Below are 21,915 nucleotides of genomic sequence, written 5' to 3'. Positions count from 1 at the left end.
TAAAGATTTTGCTGTTGTTTTTAACTACAAAAGACATGGTTATTTTCTGCCTCTGAAAGGTTTATTTTCTGCCACTGTTAAGCAGGATCCTCACATCAAATAAGAAACACACATCTCTAAATGTTTCAAATGTCCAATTGAAAGTAAACACACAATGAATGATCAAATTATTCACTCTTTTGTGATGCAGGGTACCAGAATTAATTTTTCAACTACTGTGGTGAAACGGAGCCTCCTTATTTTACCTCAGAGCTCATACTGAGTGCAAGTAAGAGAAGTCAAAGAAACAGACTACATAACTGTCAATCAGTTAATAAACAGAATACTAACAGTTAACTCTGGAATTTTCTGCTGAAATTACCAGTGCAGAAAACTAACGTTAAAAACTGGCTGATGAATAGAAAATTTCTCTTAATTCTTTCTTCACCCCGCTTACAAATGAGAATTTAAAAAAAAATTAGTGTCCCCAATTATATTTTTGTTCCAATTAAGGGGCAATTTAGCATAGCCAATCCATCTAACCTGCACAACTTTGGGTTATGGGGTGAAACCACGAAGACACGGGGAGAATGAGCAAACTCCAGACGGACAGTGACCCAGGGCCGGGATTCGGGTCCTCAGCGCCGTACTCCCAGTTCTAACCACTGCGCCTACTAAGTATTTCCAGTATTTTACATCGTTACATCAGATTTCTTTTATCCACAGTACATACTGTGTGTGTGTGTGCGGGGGGGGGGGGGAATAGAGAAACAGTCTTGGAATAATGACCTGTGCACGTATAAAGAGACACCCACTTTTGGGGGCGGTTCATCAGTTGATATTGTTCATTTAGTACATTCAAGAGGTTAAGAGTATGAGACACTTATTGACATTGGTGGAAATTGTAAGGTTAGGAGACGATACTCTCTGTGCGAAAAATCTCAAACTGAGTAAAGGTTTTGACTTCTGGTCTCCTGCTTCATCATGTGCCTATAAAGAATTTAACATAGCCAGAATGGTTGCCTAAAGATGAAGACTGGACACTAATTTTATTCAGTTGGATGTTGTGGAGTCTGCACGTCCTCCCCGTGTGTGCGTGGGTTTCCTCCGGGTGCTCCGGTTTCCTCCCACAGTCCAAAGATGTGCGGATTAGGTGGATTGGCCATGCTAAATTGCCCGTAGTGTCCTAAAAAGTAAGGTTGGGGGGGGGGGGGTCGTTGGGTTACGGGTACAGGGTGATTACGTGGGTTTGAGCAGGGTGATCATTGCTCGGCACAACATCGAGGGCCGAAGGGCCTGTTCTGTGCTGTACTGTTCTATATGTTCTATGTTCCGGCTGTTTGATTAGATTTCATAGATTAAATTTATCAGAAAGATGATCACTTGGGGGCTCACGAGGCATGGTTAGACTTTGAAAGATTTTCAAAGGCAGAGGAATATATCGTGGAATTGAACAAATTTAATTGTAGATTTCAATTTGGAAATTTTGTTGAGTGTTTCGCTGTAATTTAAGGGATTCTGCTGAGATGCTGCATATGGACAGGCTCCTGGTCTTAACTAGGCTTTAGTTCTCAGAAAGGAACTCCCTTTTGGAGATGTCTGGTGCCTTGAAAATATTCCTGGAGAAGCAGTTATTTCCAGCAGCCTTAATGGCAAAAATATTCTGTAGTGTCACAAAGGATGGAGGACTAGAGGATTGTAGCATTTTGAGATTGTCCAGAAATTGGATGCAGGCGTCAGTATAAAGGGAGAGAGAAGGAATGTGGATGAACTCAATTTTAGCAGGTGGGGAACTGTGAAAAGATACTTCAGGTTTGACTCAAAAAACAATTGTGATGAAGCAGAATGCAGGGTACTCTAAGTGATGCATGACACAGAGAATCTGGCTGAGAATGATGTTAATGATCTGTCTGAAAGCTTTAGTCCAGTGATGAGTGTATTCATTGTATATTCATTTAACTGTGCAGCGTTAGATTGTGGTTGCATCTCAACAGTATGTGGAAGGGGTTGATTAAAGCCTTATTAGACTTGTCAGTAGTGAGGATCAATGTAAGGTCAAGGAGTTTGAAAGTTCTACTTGTTTTAGGTTTGGAGATGACAACATATTGAGGTCACTAAAGTGAGTGGTGATTCTCTGCAAAATAGCTAGAATAAAAACATTTTGTCAGTACTGATGTAGTCTCCAGCAATAAAATGTTCCTGTTAAGTAAATCTTCCAGAAGAAAGGCACAAATAGAACTGGACATGGATCATGTTAGAGCAATTGTTTATGGCAAGTCAGTGAATCTGCAGTTTTCCCAATCAAAGCATTATTGTATCCCCTTAACAAAACCTAGTTCTGAAAGTGATTTAAGTGCAAGCAGAGGCAATAAAAAGAGCACATAGAACAGTCCCAAGGTAGGAATAGAAACAGAATGCCTCGTGACAATGAAGCTTTAGTGGCCGTCAAGAAACTGGAGGGTAAACTCCGAAGCAAAGCAAACTGTCTGTGCGGAGTCTGCACATTCCTCCCATGTCAGCGTGGGTTTCCTCCGGGTGCTACGGTTTCCTCCCACAGTTCAAAGATGTGCAGGTTAGGTGGATTGGCCATGCTAAATTGCCCTGAGTGTCCAAAAAAAAAAGATTAGCTGGGGTTACTGGGTTACGTGCATTGGGTGGAGATGTGGGCTTAAGTAGGTGCTCTTTCCAAGATCCGGTTCAGACTCAAGGGCCCGAATGGCCTCCTTCTGCACTGTAAATTCTATGATTCTATGATTGAAAAGGAATTAGATAATTGGACGGAACGTGGTGTTCATTGCAAAGTCGTCGACATCTCCTTAGTGCCCCGGGACCTTCCTCCTCTCTGGGGTTGTGGGTCCTGAGTTGATTCAAAAGTCCAGTGTTGGATCTGCACACACGGGCACAGTGTTTCATGAGGTGGGTGGGTGGGATGCTTGGATTTTGGTATGCTCCTTCTGTCAGTATCGAGGGAGTGCTGCATTGTCAGTGGGTCACTATTGAGGGAGTGGTGCACTGTCAGAGGGTCAATACTGAGGGAGTGCTGCACTGTCAGAGGGTCAGTACTGAGGGAGTGCTGCACTCTCAGGGAGTCATTACTGAGGGAGTGTTGCACGGTCAGAGAGTCATTATTGAGGGAGTGCTGCACTATCAGAGTTTTTAATGTTTCTATTGATTCTGCTTGCATTGCCATTTTTGGCAGTTCGTCCCAGATTTTAACCTGTGTGAAAGAAAAGTCTAATTTCTCTCTGATTATTTTGCCAATTGTCTTCAAACAGTATCCTCTTCTTACCAACCCTCCTGCCAATGGAAATAGGCTCGCTTGTGTCCACACCAACAAATCCTCTCATGATTTTGAACACCTGTAACAAATCATCCCTTAATCTCCTTTGCTCCAAGGAGAACAAAGCCAGCTCCTGCAGTGAATCATGACGAAAGAGGAAACTAAATATTCAGATGACTGGAAAAATCCAACAAACCAGTAGTAGAATCACAGATATTCCTCATTTCCCTCATTCTGTGTCTGAGAGGTTTCATTGGCATTTCATCATTAATTAAGGTTACACAAGATATGGAGTACAACATGTTTTATTGGCCCAGATTTTGCTGTCAACATACTGGCGAGATGAGTAGTGCTCCTCATTATTCATGTTGCAGGAATGGTAGCACAGTGGTTAGCACCGTTGCTTCACAGCTCCAGGGTCCCGGGTTCGATTCCCACCTGGGTCACTGTCTGTGCAGAGTCTGCACGTTCTCTCCGTGTCTGCGTGGGTTTCCTCCGGATGCTCCGGTTTCCTCCCACAGTCCAAAGATGTGCAGGTTAGATGGATTGGCCATGCTAAATTGCCCTTAGTGTCCAAAAAAGGTTTGGTGGGGTTACTGGGTTACAGGGATAGGGTGAAGGTGTGGGCTTGCGTAGGCTGCTCTTTCCAAGGACTGGTGCAGACTCGATGGGCTGAATGGCCTCCTTCTGCACTGTAAATTCTACGAGAGTGGCAACAGTACGGTTAAGGATGAAATCCAGAAGCTGCTGACTGGGTGTAGCTGCTTCAACTTTGCAAAAACTGCATCTCTATCTCAGCACTGAACTGCATTGACTGCGTAATGTTGCTGGAGTGAAATGATAGATACAAATGAAATTATGCACAGAAAGTTGTCATTTCAAGAGTTAGCGCCCTATTAAGCATACTGTGTTAATTGTTGTCGAACAACCTCTCTGAAAATTAACTTCCAAATGTGGTGACAAGAAATAAGATTCCACAATGTTTTATGGCATCCAAAAGGGAAATGCTCAGGCATCTTCACAATGTTGATGATTTCTTATGGGGTGGTACTGTGGGGTTTGAGAAATGTGTTGTTAATAAGGTTGATGTGGAGTTTAAAGTGGTGCTCCAGGTGCTTTTTAAGATATTGGTTCAGACATTAAGCAGAATAAGTATCTTTGAATCAGCAATCCTATTTAGAGAATGTACTCCCATCCCTGTTAATCACACTAAGACACCATAGAAAAGTACTGTCACATCTAAACAAGAAACAGCAGTTGTGAACAATTGGTCAGTTGAACTAAATATGAACTCAGACAAGACCAGGTGCTAGTTTTGATCTGTTGGAACTAAATATTATGATGAAGCACCCAAACGTCGAGAGTGTTTTAAGGCAAATAAGTCATTCAAAAAATAAATATGCAGAAATGTGTACTTAAATTTCCATCCCTGTTTTGAAGTAAAAGGAAATTGCCAAAATCTTTTTGAAGGGGTAACCAAGAAGGTAGATGAAGACAGTGTGGTCGACATTGTCTACATGGACTTTAGCAAGGCCTTTGACAAGGTACTGCACGGTAGGTTGTTGCAAAAGGTTAAATCTCACAGAATCCAGGACGAGTTAGCCAATTGGATACAAAATTGGCTTGGTGACCGAAGCTAAAGGGTAGTTGTGGAGGGTTGTCTTTCAAACTGGAGGCCTGTGACCAGCGGTGTGCCTCAGGGATCGGTGCTGGGTCCAGAGTTATTTGAGATATATATAAATTATTTGGATGAGAATGTTGGAGGCATGGTTAGTACGTTTGCAGATATCACCAAGATTGGTGGCATAGTGGATAGTGAAGAAGCTTGTATAAGATTGCAACAGAATCTTGACCAATTGGACCAGTAGGCTAATGAATGGCAGATGGAGTTCAATTTAGATAAATGTGAGGTGGTGCATTATGGTCGATCAAATCAGGGCAGGACCTATTCAGTTAATGGTAGGGAGTTCGGGACAGTTACAGAACAAAGAGATCTAGGAATACAGGTTCATAGTTCCTTAAAGGTGGAGTCATAGGTGGACAGGGTGGTAAAGAAGGCATTCAGCATGCTAGGTTTTATTGGTCAGAATATTGAATACAGGAGTTGGAACGTCTTGTTGAAGTTGTACAAGACATTGGCAAGACCACACATGGAATGCTGTGTTCAGTTCTGATCACCCTATTGTAGGAAGGATATTGTTAAACTTAAAAGAGATTTACGAGGATGCTACCAGGACTTGATGGTCTGAGTTATAAGGAGAGGCGGTATAGGCTGGGACTTTTTTCCCTGGAGTGTAGAAGGCTTAGGGGTGAACTTATAGAGGTCTATAGAAAAATGAGGAACATCGATAAGGTACATAATCGACATATTTTCCCAAAGATAGAGGAGTCGAGAACTAGAGTGCATAGGTTTAAGGTGAAGAGTAGAGAGATACAAAGGAGACCAGAGGAGAAATTTCTTCACACAGAGGGTGGTGAGCATCTGGAACGGGTTGCCAGAGGCAGTGGTAGAGGCGGGTACAATTTTGTCCTTTAAAAAGCAGTTAGTTACATGGGCAGGGTGGGTATCGAGGGATATGGGCCAAATGCAGGCAAGTGGGACTAGCTTAGTGATAGAAACTGGGTGGCATGGACCAGCTGGGCCTGTTTCCATGTTGTAAACACCTATGACTCTATGTTCAAATGGTTTGGTGCAAATCATCAATTATCTGATTGTTTCATGAAAAGCAGTGCATGTACCAAAGATTAATAGGAGTCCTAGAAAAGGCGTCTTTTGTAATATAATGCTTTATCGAGGATACATAAAATAATTTTTTTCTTCTTTGATTTGTTTTTAAATATTGTTTGCAAGGATTATTTAAGTTGTCATCGATGTCTACAGTACAGAAAAGGCCCTTTGGCCATTATGTCGCCGCTGGTTAAAAACAACCACGGAACTATTTGAATCCCATTTTCCAGCACTTGGCCCACAGCTGATGCCTTGGCATCGTAAGTGCTCATCCAAATAGTTTTAAATGTCATGAGGGTCACTGTCCCCACCACCCTTTCAGGCAGTGACTTCAGATTCCAACCACCCTCTGCTTGAAACCTTCTGCCCCTTACCTTAGTTCCAAGCCCCTCCCTCCACCAAGGAGAAAAGTTTCTTCCTGTTTATCTCGGTTCCTCATAATTTTATACATCTCAATCTTGTACTCCCCCCCCCCCCCCCCCCCCACAGTCTCCTTTGCTCCAGGGAAAACAACCCCAGTCTATCTAATTACTCTCCATAACTAAAACTCTCCAGCCCAGGCAAAATCCTAGTAAATCTACTCTGCACCCTTTCCATTGCTATCACATCCCTCCTACAATGTGGGTTTCAGGACTGCACGCATTATTCTAGCTGTGGCCTAACCAAAGTTGCATACAGTTCCAGGATAATCTCCCTGCTCTTAATCTCCATGCCTTACATAAAAAGGCATACATGCCTTACATAAAAAGGCATACACGCCTTCACTATATGCCTTCTTTTTTAAAAAAATATTTTTATTCAAGGCTTTTCAACAAAAGATAAATATGCAAAATATCAAAAGAACAACTGTACATGCATCAAAAGAACATCACATCAACCCAACAAACAAGCCCAACCTTCCAGCCATCCTGGCAGTGACCTTCAACCAAGTCCCACCTTCCCCATTTTAACCTCTTTACCCCCCAGAAAGCGAACCCCCCTTCCCCCACAGTTGCTGACTCCTCAATCTTCCTTGAAGAAATCGATGAACCGTTTCCAGTTCCGAGTGAACCCTTCTACCGACCCCTGCAGAGCGAACTTGATCTTCTCCATCCGCAGGAAGCCTGCTAGATTGCTCACCCACACCTTGCCTTTGGTGGCTCCGAGGCCCTCTAATATAACACAACAAAATCCGTCTCCGGGCTATCAGGGAGGCAAAGGCCAATACATCGGCCTCTCTTCCATCTCCTCCGCCCCCAGCCCCCTCCCTCCCATACTCCCAGGTCTTCCGACACACCAAATACCGCCACCTCCGGACTCAGGGACACCCTCACCCCCACTTTAACCTCGCACATGACAAGGATACAGTCACCCTCCGCAAAGCCTCAGCCCACATCCCGGTCCCACCTCCTCTCCCAACTCATTCTCCCATTTGCAATTAACATCCTCCACCTGGCGCCCTCCCACTTCATCAGTTCCTTGTAAATATCCAACAGCTTCCCCTCCTCTATTCTGACCTCCAATAGAAGCTTATCTTGCAGCACCGGTGGCAGCAACCCTGGGAAAGATGGCACCTCTCTCATCACAAAATCCCTAACCTGCAGGTACCTAAACACTTCGGCAACTCAAACAATTTCTCCAACTCCTCCAGCCCTACAAATATGCCCCCTATAAAGAAGTCCCTGAAATACTCCACCCCCGCTTTCCGCTATCTCCAGAACCTCACATCCAATCTCGCTGGCACAAACCTATGGTTATCACAAATAGGTACCCACAAAGCCATACCCTCTAACCCAAAGTGCTGTCTAAACTTCCCCCACTGCCTCAAAGCTGCCACCACCACTGGACTAAAGGAATATTGGGCCGACGCGAACAAATCCCTCAAGCTCGTTCCCCTACATGATACCGCCTCCACCCGTCTCCAAACTGACCTGTCCTCCATGGTCCATTTCCTCACCATTGCAATGTCTGCAGCCTAATGATAATTTATCAAATTCGGCAATGCCAGCATCACACCCTCCCTCGCTCCATTCCAGAAAAGCCCGCAGCACCCACCCGTGCGGTCTTCCCCTCTCAAATAAACCCCGAAATCGACTAATTAACTTTCCTGAAAAATAACTATAGGAAGGTTCTGAAACACGAACAGAAACCTAGGCAGCACCATCATTTTTAGTGTCTGCACCCACCCTGCCAGCGGCAACAGCAAAACATCTCACCTCCTAAAATCCGTCTTCATCCGCTTTACCAATCGGGCCAAGTTCAACCTATTCACCTGGGCCCAGCTCCGTGCCACCTGGGTACCAAGGTACCTATTGCTTATCCCTACCACCCTGAATGGCAATGCCCCATACCTCCATTCCTGGCCCCCAGCATTGATTGGAAACACCTCACTCTTTCCCATATTCAATTTACTTCCCGAAAACTGGACAAATTCCCCTAAAATCCCCATAATCCAATGGGGCCAAAATATATAAAAACAGATCATCTGCGTACAGCAAACCTTTATGCTTGACTCCATCCCCCCCCCTCCCCCATTTTGTTCATACAAAGTCTAATTCATATGCTCATTCCACACCGTAGCCCAAAGTACCCTAAACTCACTCAATTCATCTGCACACTCGCCACTTTACACAGCTACTGGACATAATCCAGAGTGTTTCTCTGGTTGGCAATCAGTAGCTAGTGGTGTCCCTCAGGGATCCGTGTTGGGCCCACAATTGTTCACAATTTACATTGATGATTTGGAGTTGGGGACCAAGGGCAATGTGTCCAAGTTTGCAGATGACACTAAGATGAGTGGTAAAGCGAAAAGTGCAGAGGATACTGGAAGTCTGCAGAGGGATTTGGATAGGTTAAGTGAATGGGCTCGGGTCTGGCAGATGGAATACAATGTTGACAAATGTGAGGTTATCCATTTTGGTAGGAATAACAGCAAACGGGATTATTATTTAAACAATAAAATATTAAAGCATGCCGCTGTTCAGAGAGACTTGGGTGTGCTAGTGCATGAGTCACAGAAGGTTGGTTTACAAGTGCAACAGGTGATTAAGAAGGCAAATGGCATGTTGTCCTTCATTGCTAGAGGGATGGAGTTTAAGACTAGGGAGGTTATGTTGCAATTGTATAAGGTGTTAGTGCGGCCACACCTGGAGTATTGTGTTCAGTTTTGGTCTCCTTACTTGAGAAAGGACGTACTGGCGCTGGAGGGTGTGCAGAGGAGATTCACTAGGTTAATCCCAGATCTGAAGGGGTTGGATTATGAGGAGAGGTTGAGTAGACTGGGACTGTACTCGTTGGAATTTAGAAGGATGAGGGGGGATCTTACAGAAACATTTAAAATTATGAAGGGAATAGATAGGATAGATGCGGGCAGGTTGTTTCCACTGGCGGGTGACAGCAGAACTAGGGGGCATAGCCTCAAAATAAGGGGAAGTAGATTTAGGACTGAGTTTAGGAGGAACTTCTTCACCCAAAGGGTTGTGAATCTATGGAATTCCTTGCCCAGTGAAGCAGTTGAGGCTCCTTCATTACATGTTTTTAAGGTAAAGATAGATAGTTTTTTGAAGAATAAAGGGATTAAGGGTTATGGTGTTCGGGCCGGAAAGTGGAGCTGAGTCCACAAAAGATCAGCTATGATCTAATTGAATGGCGGAGCAGGCTCGAGGGGCCAGATGGCCTACTCCTGCTCCTAGTTCTTATGTTCTTATAATCCACAAACGCCTGTCTGAACCCGAATCTCCCCCCCCCCCCCCCATCGGTCAGTATGCCCCACACTGCTTCTAGTCCTTATCCTTTTTAAGAATCAGGGAGATAGAAGCCTGTGACAAAGTAGGGCAGAGTTCCCCCCCTCTCCCTCACCTCATTTGATGCCCTCACAAGCAGTGGCCCCACCTGCGCGCCAAACGTCTTATAAAATTCCACTGGGAACCCATCCAGATGCAGGGCCTTGCCGGCCTGCATCACCTCCATGCCATCCATCACCTCCCGCAGCCCAATCACAGCCTCCAGGCCCTGAATCCACCCCTCTTCCACCTTGAGAAACTTCACCCATCCAGGAAGCGCCTCATCTGCTCTTCCCCCCTCGGGGGCTCTCTGACTCAAGCGCCACCATCTTATTGACCAACACCGCCATCCCCTCGTCTTCATATCCAGCCCAGAGGGAAACACCTGCTCCACCCATCCCTTCCTCAGCCTCGTCTGATCCCCAACTTCAGGTGCATCTCCTGCAGAAACACAACGTCCGCCTTCTGACTCCTCAGATGCGTGAACACATGTGACCGTTTAACCGGCCCATTCAACCCTTGCACATTCCACATGACCAGCCTACTCGAAGGGCTTCCAGCCCCCTCCCCCTGCCGATCAGTCATACCCCTGCTTGGACCAACCCACAAACCCCATTTCTCCCCCCTTCGCCATTCTCCTGGCAACTCCCACGTCACTTACATTAACTAGCTCGCTCAGCTAGCAAGGTGACTCCTGTCCGAGGCCTCTAACCTCCCCATCCCCCTCCAATCCACCCCCTCCAGCCACCAACAAACAAAAAAGAATGAAAAACACACTCACCATCGCCGTTCCCCTGTCAAAACCCACCCCAAAATACCCACCTGAGACATTTTACCATACACACAAAGCTCCTCTGCGAAGTTCAGTGTCCTCGCATTCCTCCCAGTCCATGGTCGTTCATAAAGTCCGTCGCCTTCTCCAGCAAGTCAAAATAAAACTCTTGCTTCTGATGAGTCACCCACAGGCGGGCAGGGTATGGAACCCCAAACCTCAGTCCATTCTTGAAGAGGGCAACCTTTACGCAGTTGAACCTGGCTCTCCTCTTCACCAACTCCGCACTCAGGTCCTAGGAGATCCACAACTCACTCCCTTCCCAGGTCCACCTCCTGATCTGTCTCGCCCACTGCAAAATCTTTTCCTTGTCCAAGGATGGTGGTGCAACTGCACCACCATCGCCCTCAGCGGCTCCCCTACTTGCGGTTTCCTCAGCGCCCTATGCACCTGATCCACCTTGAGGGCTGATCAAAGGCCCCCTCCCCCATCAACTGCTCCAGCATCCTTGCCACAGACCCGGCGGTATACGCTCCCTCGATACTCTCAGGTATCCTCACTATCCTTAGATTCTGTTGCCTGGAGCGATTCTCCAGATCCTCCAACTTCTCTCTCAACCAGTTCTGCTGTCCACCACCATCCCCAACTCCGCAGCCAGTGAGGCCATTTGTTCCTCATGTTTCCCCACCGCCTCCTCTACCTTCTGTATCGCCAAGCCTGAGCCTCCAGCCTCTGCCCCACTTTCTCAATCGCTACCCTGAGCAGCTTCACCACCTTAGCCAGATCCTCCGAGGCCTTCTTCCTCTGCTGCTGGAACTTATTGTTTAAAAACTCCACCAGATACTCCGTCGATGACTGGGTGGGCAGTGCTGCCCCCCTGCCCTCTGCCAGCTTGACCTGTGTGCACCATGAAAATTACCCTGCTCCAGTTGTTCTCTCTTTCTCGGAGTACTCTTCTTCCTCTAATCCATGCACCAGAGGTGTGTTTCCTTCCCTGGACAACTCTCACATCTTTCGCCCTCATAATGGCCCCCCCATTTGGGGGGAGTGGGAAGGACCAACAAAATCCACTAAATATGCGACCACTCACTCCATGGTCACCACTGGAAGTCAACATATGCCTTTTTAACCACTTTATCCACCTGCCCTGCTACCTTAAGGGACTGGTGTATATGCACGCCAATGTCCTCTGATTCTCAGTGCTTTTCAGGGTCCTGCGGCTCATCATGTATTCCCTTTCCTTGTTTGTCCTGACAAGTGCATCACCTCATACTTATTGGGTTGAATTCTATTTGCCACTGATCAGCACATCGTACAAATGCGGAGAGGTTATGCTGGACCTTTAGAAAACTCTGGTTAGAATATCATATGCAGTTCTAGTCACCATACTTTAGTAGGGAGATATACCAGAATGCTTTCAGGCCATGAGGGAATTTATCCAAAAGCCTGTGGATGGAGGGGAGATCTGACTTTAGGCTGGTTTAGCTCACTCGGCTAAATCGCTGGCTTTTAAAGCAGATTGAGCAGGCCAGCAACACCAGCCTCCCTGGAGAGGCGCCGGAATGTGGCGACTAGGGGCTTTTCACAGTAACTTAATTGAAGCCTACTCGTGACAATAAGTGATTTTCATTTCATTTCATTTCATTCATCTGGCCAGTATCCTCCAGTAATCTAAGGCTATCTTCCTCACTATTTACCATTCCACCAATTTTCGTATCATTTGCAAATTTACTAATCAGTATTCCTAAATTCAAACTTAAATCATTTATATAAACCACCAACATCAAGGGCCCCAATACTGATCCCTGCAGGAACCCACTGGACACTGCAGCTTCTTGTCAGGAAAATACACCTCAGCCATCACCCTCTGCTTACTGCCACTAGACAATTCTGGATCCAAGTTTCTAAATTTCCTTGGATCCCATGAGTTCTTATCTTCACTTACCTTCCCATGTGGGACCTTATCAAAAGCCTTGCTGAAGACCAAGTATTTGAAGGCATTTGAAGTCCAATTTGAATGCATTTGAACATCAAATGCATTACCCTCATCTATATGCCTGGTCACTTCTTCGAAAAATTCAATCAAATTGGTCAGCCATGACCTCCCCTGAACAAAACCATGCTGACTGCTCTTGATTAATCCCTGCCTCTCCAAATGCAGAATCATTCTGTCTCTCAGAATTTCTTCCAGTAGTTTTGCCAGCACTGAGGTTAGGCTGACTGGCCTGTTTCCTGGTTTATCCATTCATCGCCTCTTGAATAATCGTACCAAAATTTGCTGTCCTTCAGTCCTCCTCCGGCTCCTCCACTGTAGCCAGAGAGGAATTGAAAATTATTGCTAGCACCCCTGCTACTTCCTCCCTTTCCTCATTTAGCAGCTTATGATACATTTCATCCAATCTTGAAGATGTATTTACTTTTAAACCTGCCAGATCACTGATTTCTATACCCATATTGTCCCTCTCACTCATGATCACCAACCCAAAGTATTATTTAGAACCCAACCTATGTCCTCCGGTTCCCCATACAAATTACCACCATGATCCTGAATGGGCCCTACTCTTTCCCTAGTTATCCTTTTACCCTTAATGTACTTATAAAACAACTTAGGATTTTCCTTTATTTTACCTGCCAGTGTACTTTCATATCCCCTTTTTGCTCTCCTAATTTCCTTTTTAAGTTCCCTCTTGTACATTCTATACTCCTGTAGGGCTTCTGTTTTGAGCCCTTGATATCTGCCATCAGCCTCCCTTTTTTCTCTTCTGTCCAATGCTGCATATCCCTCGCTATCCAGGGTTCACTGGATTTGTTGGTCCCACCCTTTTTGTTTATTGGAACATACTGGCCCCGAGCTCTGCCCTTTTCCTTCTTGAATGCATCCCACTGTTCTGTCACATATTTACCTAGAAGTGTCTGCCCCCAGTCCACTCTAACTAAATCATACCTGATCTGAGTAAAATTGGCCTTCCCCCAATTTAGATGTTTAATTTCAGGCCCATACTTGTCTTTTTTCACAACAATCCTGAACCTAAGAGAATTAGGATCACTGGCTGCAAAATAAAATGCTCCCCCACTGATTCCTCAAGCACTTGCTCAGCTTTGTTATCTAAAATTAAGTCCGGCACCACTCTCCCTCTTGTTGGGCCTTCTATATACTGGCTTAAAAAGTTGTGCTAAATACATTTTAAGAATTCTCTAAACTTTTCACTCCATGACTACCCCAATTAATTTTGGGGAAGTTGAAATTCCCCACTGTCACACCCCTATTATTTTTGCATTTCACTGAAATTTGAAATCCCCCACTGTCACGGCTCTATTACTTTTGCATTTCACTGAAATTTACCTACATATCCGTGGGGCGGCACAGTGGTTAGCACTGCTGACCCACTGATTCTATGATTCTATCTGCTTCCATTTTAGGGGGCCTTGGGAACATTCCCAGCAATGTTATCGCACCTTTTTGGTTTTTACATTCTACCCATATGGCTTCATTTGAAGAGCTTTCTAAGATGTTGCTCCTTCTTACTGCTGTAATTGATTCCCTGATCAAAATTGTGACATCCCCTCCTTTTTTACCTCCTTCCCTGAAGATCCTGTATCCTGGAATATTGAGCTGCCAATCCTGCCCATCTCTAAACCATGTCTCAGTGACAGCAGTGACATTATACCTCATGTTTTAATTTGTGACATTAACTCATCTGCCTTGTTGACCAGACTCCTTGCATTAAAATAAATACCATCCAACCTTGCCAAGTTCCTTTGCGACTTAACTGGCCTATAACTTCTATGCCATCCTGACTCACTTGCTGTCTCTTCTAATTTGTCTGTGAATTTCCCATTGTTGAACCTTCTCTCAAGATCCTACCCTGCTGCCAATTTAGTTTTAACTCCCCCTCAACAGACCAGCAAACCTCACTGCAAGGATGTTGGTCCCATTTTGGTTCAGGTGCAACTTGTACGCTTTGTACAGATCCGACCGTCCCCAAAAGCGATGCCAATGTCCCTGAAATCTAAAGCCCTCCCTCCTGTACTATCTCTCCAGCCACACATTTATCTGGACTAACCTTCTATTTCTATACTCACTGGCATGTGGCACAGGAAGTAATCCAGAGATTACTAACTTCTGGGTCCTGTTTTTTAATCTACTTCCTTAATCCCTAAATTCTGCTTGCCGGACTTCATCCCATTTTCTGTCTATAACGTTGATACTATTATGTACCATGATATCTGTCGGTTTGCCCTCCCCTTCCAGAATGTGTTGCAGTTGAAAAGCGAAAATATTATTTGAATCAGTTGTAGTTAAGTGTCTGCAGGTGAGGACATTCATTGGCAATACTTGTGCAGATATATCATGACATACATATTGACACTGGTGCTGGGTTGTCGAGTTGGGAACTATATACATTTGTAGTGTCTCACTTTGTGAATAAATCTAAAACGGAGTAAAGATTGACTTCTGCTCTCTTTGTTGACCAACAGGCTAGAAGAAAAGTAACATCCACCATTCACTGTCAGATCCACTTATTCTGAAATAATTGCAGAGTTCTTGTAGCCAACATGCTATTCTACACATAAATTAAACTTTGTGTGAACAAAACTTTGATATTAACCCTAAAATTGTCATTTACTAGTTTGAACCTATGCCCCTTTGTTTTATTTTTGCAATTCATTACAATGTAATATTCCAGGTTTATTCCTTCCATGTCCATAACCATAGTCTCTGCATGATCACCATTCCTTGGATAGAAAGTCAAAATTTCTCCTGTGTATCATCCATATCAGACCTCCAATTCACTAAGGATCAGTCTGATATTCAGAGTACTCAAAACATTATCTAACCCGAGTGCCATGAAGCTTACTTCCCACTGTTCTGATTTATATTCCACTTCATTGGTTGTACAGTTCATCATTCTTGTTTGATATGTTGATTGCTGTAGTGGAGCTAAAATACTGTAGCAGCATGAAATGAAAAATGAAATGAAAATCGCTTATTGTCACGAGTAGGCTTCAATAAAGTTACTGTTCAATAAAGCCCCTAGTCGCCACATTCCGGCGCCTGTCCGGGGAGGCTGGTACGGGAATCAAAACGTGCTGCTGGCCTGCTTGGTCTGCTTTAAAAGCCAGCCATTTAGCCCAGTGAGCTAAACCAGCCCCTTAAATTGCTTATTGTCAAGAGTAGGCTTCAATGAAGTTACTGTGAAAAGCCCCTAGTCACCACATTCCGGCACCTCTCCGGGGAGGCTGGTACGGGAATTGAACCGTGCTGCTGGCCTGGTCTGCTTTAAAAGCCACCGATTTAGCCCAGTGAGCTAACCAGCCCCACTTCAATGTGAATGAAACTCTTTGTGTCTATCATGCTCCCGAACAAAGTTAATGCACCTTTAATCCATAGTCAAGGTACTGTAGTAATAGTGTGCTGTCTCCAATTTAACAACTGGAGCCAGAGGTTAACACTCATCATGAAGTCAAACTGGCCTACATGCCACCAAAAGTCCTTTTCTGCGCCCCCAATTGGCTGAAACATGAATATCTGGATATGAACAATCTGCACATGCTGAAACGTCTGTTCTCCTGTGCAAGTGCAGAATCCCCCATGTTTGACATAAAACCAAAACATCATTTTCTACAAACCCTATGAATGATGTTCAATGAAACTCTCAATTGAACCACTGATCATAGAATTTCTACAGTGCAGAAAGAGGCCATTTGGCCAATCGAGTCTGCGCCAACCCTCTGAAAGAGCACCCTAGCCAGGTCCATTCCCCCCTCCCATCGCTGAAACCCCATTTAACCTGCACATCCTTGGACACTAAAGAGCAATTTTTTAAATCATGGACAATCCACCTAAGCTGCACATCTTTGAACTGTGGGAGAAAACTGGAGCACCTGGAGGAAACCCACCCACACATGGGGAGAGTGTACAAACTCCACACAGTCACCAAAGACCAGAATTGAACCCAGGTTGCTGGCGCTGCAAAGAAGCACTGCTAACCACTGTGCCAGCCCAGAGTAACCGGATCCAGAGTAATAAAGATTTAGCATCATGGGTAGCACGGTAGAAAGTGGTTAGCACTGTTGCCTCACGGCGCCAAAGACCTGGGTTTGATACTGGCCCTGGGTCACAGTCCATGTGGAATTTGCACATTCTCCCCGTGTCTGCGTGGGTCTCACCCCCACAACCCAAAGACGTGCAGGGTAGGTGGACTGGCCACGCTAAATTGCCCCTTTATTGGAAATTTTGTTTTTAAAAATTCAGCATCACTTCTGGTTCTCATATAGAGAGGAGGACATGCTGAACATGCAGTGCGACACCACTAAAAGCTTTGTTTGAATTCAAAAATGGAAAACTGCAAAGAGATTTTTAAAAAGTTATAAAGTGAAAGTTTTACTGAAGGAAATGAAATGTGCTTTGACTAAGTTTGCTCATACTGCTTTCCTTATGTCTGAAGGACTGAACATTATTTAAACTTAGTCCACTCTTACATAAAAGCTTCAAAAATGGCAAATAAGTTACTTAATCAACCAGTCCTGAGAACCTTTCTGTAACACACACATTATTATTCTCTAGCACTGTATTGCACACAAAATAATAAGATGGAGTGCCGAGATAGAACAAGCACCGATGCCCATTTACTGATGCCGGAAAGACTAAGTGCCAATGTACCGGACTCAAAATACACTTAGGAAGTCTAAACATCATATTGCAGAGTGTGTCATTTTGAGAGTATAAAATAAGAAAAAAGAATCATTTATGAACATCTTGTTGGGTGACGGATAATTTTACGGCTCCTACATAGAACATCACAGAACTGATCAATAAGCCGTTGCAAGTGACCAAGACATGCATTCTGGAGCAATGCACTCAAAAAGCAAAGCCTTGCGAGCCTTAGCAACTACCTGCCTCAACTCAGAGAGACACTTGTCCTGATTAACATTTCCTAGTAGCACCTTAGTTATGTACAAAAAAAATAAGAGTGAAGCATTCCTATGAATCCTTACTTCCTCTGTCATATGAAGCATTTATCAAGGGAGCTAGCACACCACCGATTCTTAATCAGGAATGCAATAATCCCAGAATTTGCAGGCACAAGGGAAATCAGATTGCTTTTCTCATCCTCCCATGCCACCCCACCCTGAATGTGGCATTCCAGTCATTCCAAGAGGATTGCACAGGTAATGTTTAAAAACATTTCAGAGACTTATTTCCCAGTACGTGGAACTCAACAAACACTAACCGTGTGCCATTCTGCAATCGGCTCACATAGACTGCTATCAGATCGTGCTCATCAGCCAGCCGATTGGCCGTGTCCAGGCCGTACTGTAACCTAGTGACAATGGAGGTAAATAAAGTAAAAAGTAGAACTGAAGAAATAAAATAAAAGCATACATGATTCACATTCTAGAATAATAAAACATTGCAATAAAATAAATCAAAAGTATTACGAGAGTTCTAATCAACAAAAGATTAAAAATCTTCAGCTTTTGCCTATATCAGTATACCAAGTCTGTGCTTGGGCATCCATGACATAGGTGAACTTATTAAAACAGGGTTAAATGGCTCCATTATCTAGCTCCTCCAATTTTAAAGTTGAAATAGGCTGTTTTCCCAGCAGATATTTATCAAATTGATTGCAGGCATTTTGACATAGGCTGATATCAGGCAGCACTGGATACTGAATGCGCATAGTTTTCCACAGAACTGGAACAAAGCCTTTTATAAAGTGCTTTATGTCTCAATTTAGGCTCCATTTTAAAATGCATGCATTCTGCTCCTATTTTACAAGTGCATTACAAATTATTATGTCTAAGATGGAAGCTGCCCATGCACACCACCTGTCCCCTCCTAATTCTACCATCCCACCAGTGGTAATTCTGCACCATTTGCCTGAGCAGGAGGGTGCAATTAACAAACTGAGCTAGATATTTTCTAATATAAAACACATCATTGGAATTTATAAGTGGAAAAACTGACAGCTGGAAGTGCATGCAGCTATAAGATCATCAATGTATTATTGAGTTGCAAGAGATGTGACAACTCACTCAAGAAATCTCTCTTTAATAGTTGTTCCGCACTGTTCAGTCAAGATCAAAAGATGCATATGCACATATTACTAACTGTTCTTAGTCACTACTAACATTGTAAGTCAGTTGGTGTTAACCAGTCTTGCACTTTTGGCTAGAAGTCAAATTCAAATCTGCTTAATGTTGTAGTGTTTGAATTGAGTTAATGGTAAAGCATAATATGGGTACAGAATGTTACGTGAATGAAGTATTATGGGATATATTGGAAGACTGAATTATAATATTCTAGTTATTAGCTCTTTCAAAGAGGAGGCATAGACATAATGGAACATTATGTACTAACTGACTAACTACGATTTTATTGTTATGCTATGTTGCAGAAAAGGGACAACATACATAGGCCACACACAACTCTAACAATGATTTATCACGGTGGTGCAGTGGCTGGCGCTGCTGCCTCACGGCACCACGGTCCCAGGTTCGGTTCTGGCCTCGGGTGGCTATCTATATGGAGTTTGCACTTTCTCCCCTTGTCTGTATGGGTATCCTCCGGGTGCTCCAGTTTCCTCCCACGATCCAGGGAGGTGCAGATTGGGTAGACTGGTTGTGCTAAATTGTCCAAATTGTGCCTTAGTGTCCAAAAGGTTAGGTAGGGTTACTGGGTTACGGGGATAGGGTGGAGGCGTGGGTTTAAGTAGGGTGCCTTTTCCAAGGGCCGGTGCAGACTCTATGGGCCAAATGGCCTCCTTCTGCACTGTAAATTCTATGATTCTATAGGTGATTTAGTACTTTTACGGCTGTTTCTAAATGGCATGCAGGGTCAGAAATTGTTCAATTAATATTGAGGAATATGCATTTTCTCTACACTTTAAAATATGGTAAAGCAATTACTGCAATGTATGGCTTTCATCAGGAGTTGCCAATGTGGAACATAGGAACATGAGTAGGTCATTCAGCAAAATTGAGCCTCTTCTGCCAGTCAGAAAAATCAGGACTGATCTGTTAATTCCATCTACCAGCCTTAGCTACATATCCCTTAATACTCTTGTGCAGGGAAAATCTATCAATCTCACAATTTTGTAGGAGAGTTCCAGACTCTTGATCAATCTTTGTGTGAATGTGCGTTTCCTCACTTCTCCCCAGAATGGCTTGATTCTGATTTTAAAGTTATGATCCCTTGTCCTCAATTCTCACACTTGCAGAAAGAAAATATCTTGATCACATTGTGCATTTTTTCCAAAATGCAAAGCACCTTAAATTACCCTTAACCTTCTATATCCCATGGAATATGGACATTAATTTAACCTTCAAAGCCATTGCTGCTTTCTGATCGATCTACACTGCACTCTTTCCAAAGTTACTATTTCCTTCCTCAAGTGTAGTGTTCAGGAGTGTATACAGTAGTGAGCAAAAATCAACACCTTTTTTTTTTAAAAAGGAGTACTTTTAAGATTCTCTAAATGAGTCCATAAATATATTTACCAGGGCTAAGTTACACACAGTAGGTGACCTTAGGTTGATTTGTCAGTGTCTCGGAGTTATCCAACCTCAGTTAGACAAACAAGGTGGTGCTCCTACTGGTCTCAGCATCTCTGGGGTGGGCACAGAGCATCCAGCCAGGGCTTCCAGGTACCACCAATATCCAATGACTTTCTTTTTGGTGTAAGTGCATGTCTGCGTGCTCATGGGGTAACATCAGGTGCGGTACCTTACTAAGTTGTCTAGTCAACTGGGGTTATGCATCAGAAGACACTTTTAGGATAAACAGAAAACTGGCAAAATGATGAATAAAGAAATAGAATGCGAGTCTGTGTTTACCAAAAATTGAAAATGTGTTGACTTCTGAAGAAAATTAAAAAATCAAATCAATATGAGAATTCACTGACAGCATTCTTATGGATTACCAATCTCTTGCACATTACGTTATATTGCTGCTGGAATAATCAAGACTATAATCATTTTAAAAAATAAATTTAGAGTACCCAATTCATTTTTTTCCAATTAAGGGGCAATTTAGCGTGGCCAATCCACCTAGCTTGCACATTTTTGGGTTGCGAAACCCACGCAAACGCGGGGAGAAGGTGCAAACTCCACATGGGCAGTGACCCAGAGCCGGGATCGAACCTGGGACCTCGGCGCCGTGAGGCCACTGTGCTAACCCACTGCTCCACTGTGCTGCCCTAAGACTATAATCATGTTAAGAGAATCATTACAGGACAGAGCCTGACCACAAATTAGAAATACACAATTATGTTTTTAAAACTTTGAGTCAAAGGCAAGGATAGGAGGAGGACATGAGGTCTAAGCTGGGTGGGATCTGTCTGGCAGCACTCCAAAACAGTAAATCAGATTATTAATTCACTAACAAAGCCGATATACCGTTTTAGCCATCCCATGACCATCAACTGTAATCTTTGTGAATGAATGACACCACATCCAACTTGTCTCTTGGCACTCTCTGCTGTACAATAACAGATTGCAAACATAATTAATCATAAATATAAAACTAATGCTTCAAGATTTCAAGATTATAATCTTTAGCCTCGTGCTCTGATAATTGCTGTAAACTGTTCAAGCTGCTTTCTCACATTTTACAGTGCCATCTGATTGGATCACTGCCTTGTCTTATACCCAGATATTCATTATTTCCCAGTATAATGAAAAGGATTCTGGCTTGTGTGTGAAATGGAACCATGGTTCTGACCTAGAAGGAAGATAATATTTTCGGCAGAGTAAATGGGCTTTGGTTGTACACTTGATGAAACAATGCCAAGCATGAGCCATCTTGATGGTCAAAGGAGCTTTAAACCAAATAAATGTTTGAATCAACTTGCAAAGGTAAACCAAAATATGATGTATATATTGAATCACTACTTCAGAATAAAGGAAGGGTATTCTTTTCTTGCAGTGTATATAACTTTTAAAACCTTTAAATATCAAATTGTAACATTTACTTTTAGAGCATATACATGTCTCATGCAATAAAAGTTATTTTTCTATTTAAAATAAAAATAACACTGTATATGCTGTTGAAGAAAGTGCAGTCATGAATAGCAAGCAGGCATGTGAATGTGAAGGAAAGAGGGAGGCTTGTAACACAACTTAGTCAAGCCTGCAAATGCCACAACACATTCACAGAAACAGATTGAAATTACTGCTGCGGCATATGCTTGATATCCGTTCCAACACCTACCTACTGAGGTTGCTAATGTAGTAATAGGCAGTGTTGGAGTAGCTTTTAAAAAATCAAATTCAACCTGAAGAAAAGTTGCAATCCTTTCGGTACTGTTACACTTGCTGTATAAATTGATGCAAGGACTTCAGGATCCTGCCATCTTGATATGGAATCTCAACCAGTACAATATACAGATAG

General features: G+C 43.6%; 1 protein-coding gene across 13 annotated transcripts in view; it reads right to left on the bottom strand.

Moving 5' to 3' along the window:
* The window catches only part of dtnba (dystrobrevin, beta a), a 705,977-nt gene that overhangs the window by 190,755 nt on the left and 493,307 nt on the right, over positions 1–21,915 (bottom strand). For 11 of the 13 annotated variants that reach the window (XR_005460995.1, XR_005460994.1, XM_038800081.1 and 8 more), the window contains one exon: positions 17,756–17,845. The exons of the other annotated variants lie outside the window; for them this stretch is intronic. Coding sequence is in view for 9 of the 11 variants with exons in the window: in XM_038800081.1 (XP_038656009.1) it covers positions 17,756–17,845 (90 nt within the window). In the remaining 2 variants the exon portion in view is untranslated. The remainder of the gene's footprint in view (positions 1–17,755; positions 17,846–21,915) is intronic. 13 annotated transcript variants of the gene reach the window in all.

Source organism: Scyliorhinus canicula, chromosome 6 (genome assembly GCF_902713615.1).
Source record: "Scyliorhinus canicula chromosome 6, sScyCan1.1, whole genome shotgun sequence".
In the NCBI taxonomy this organism is placed as follows: Eukaryota; Metazoa; Chordata; class Chondrichthyes; order Carcharhiniformes; family Scyliorhinidae; genus Scyliorhinus; species Scyliorhinus canicula.
The sequence above is the reverse complement of the archived record's forward strand: the minus strand, read 5'-3'. Positions and strand labels throughout refer to the sequence as shown.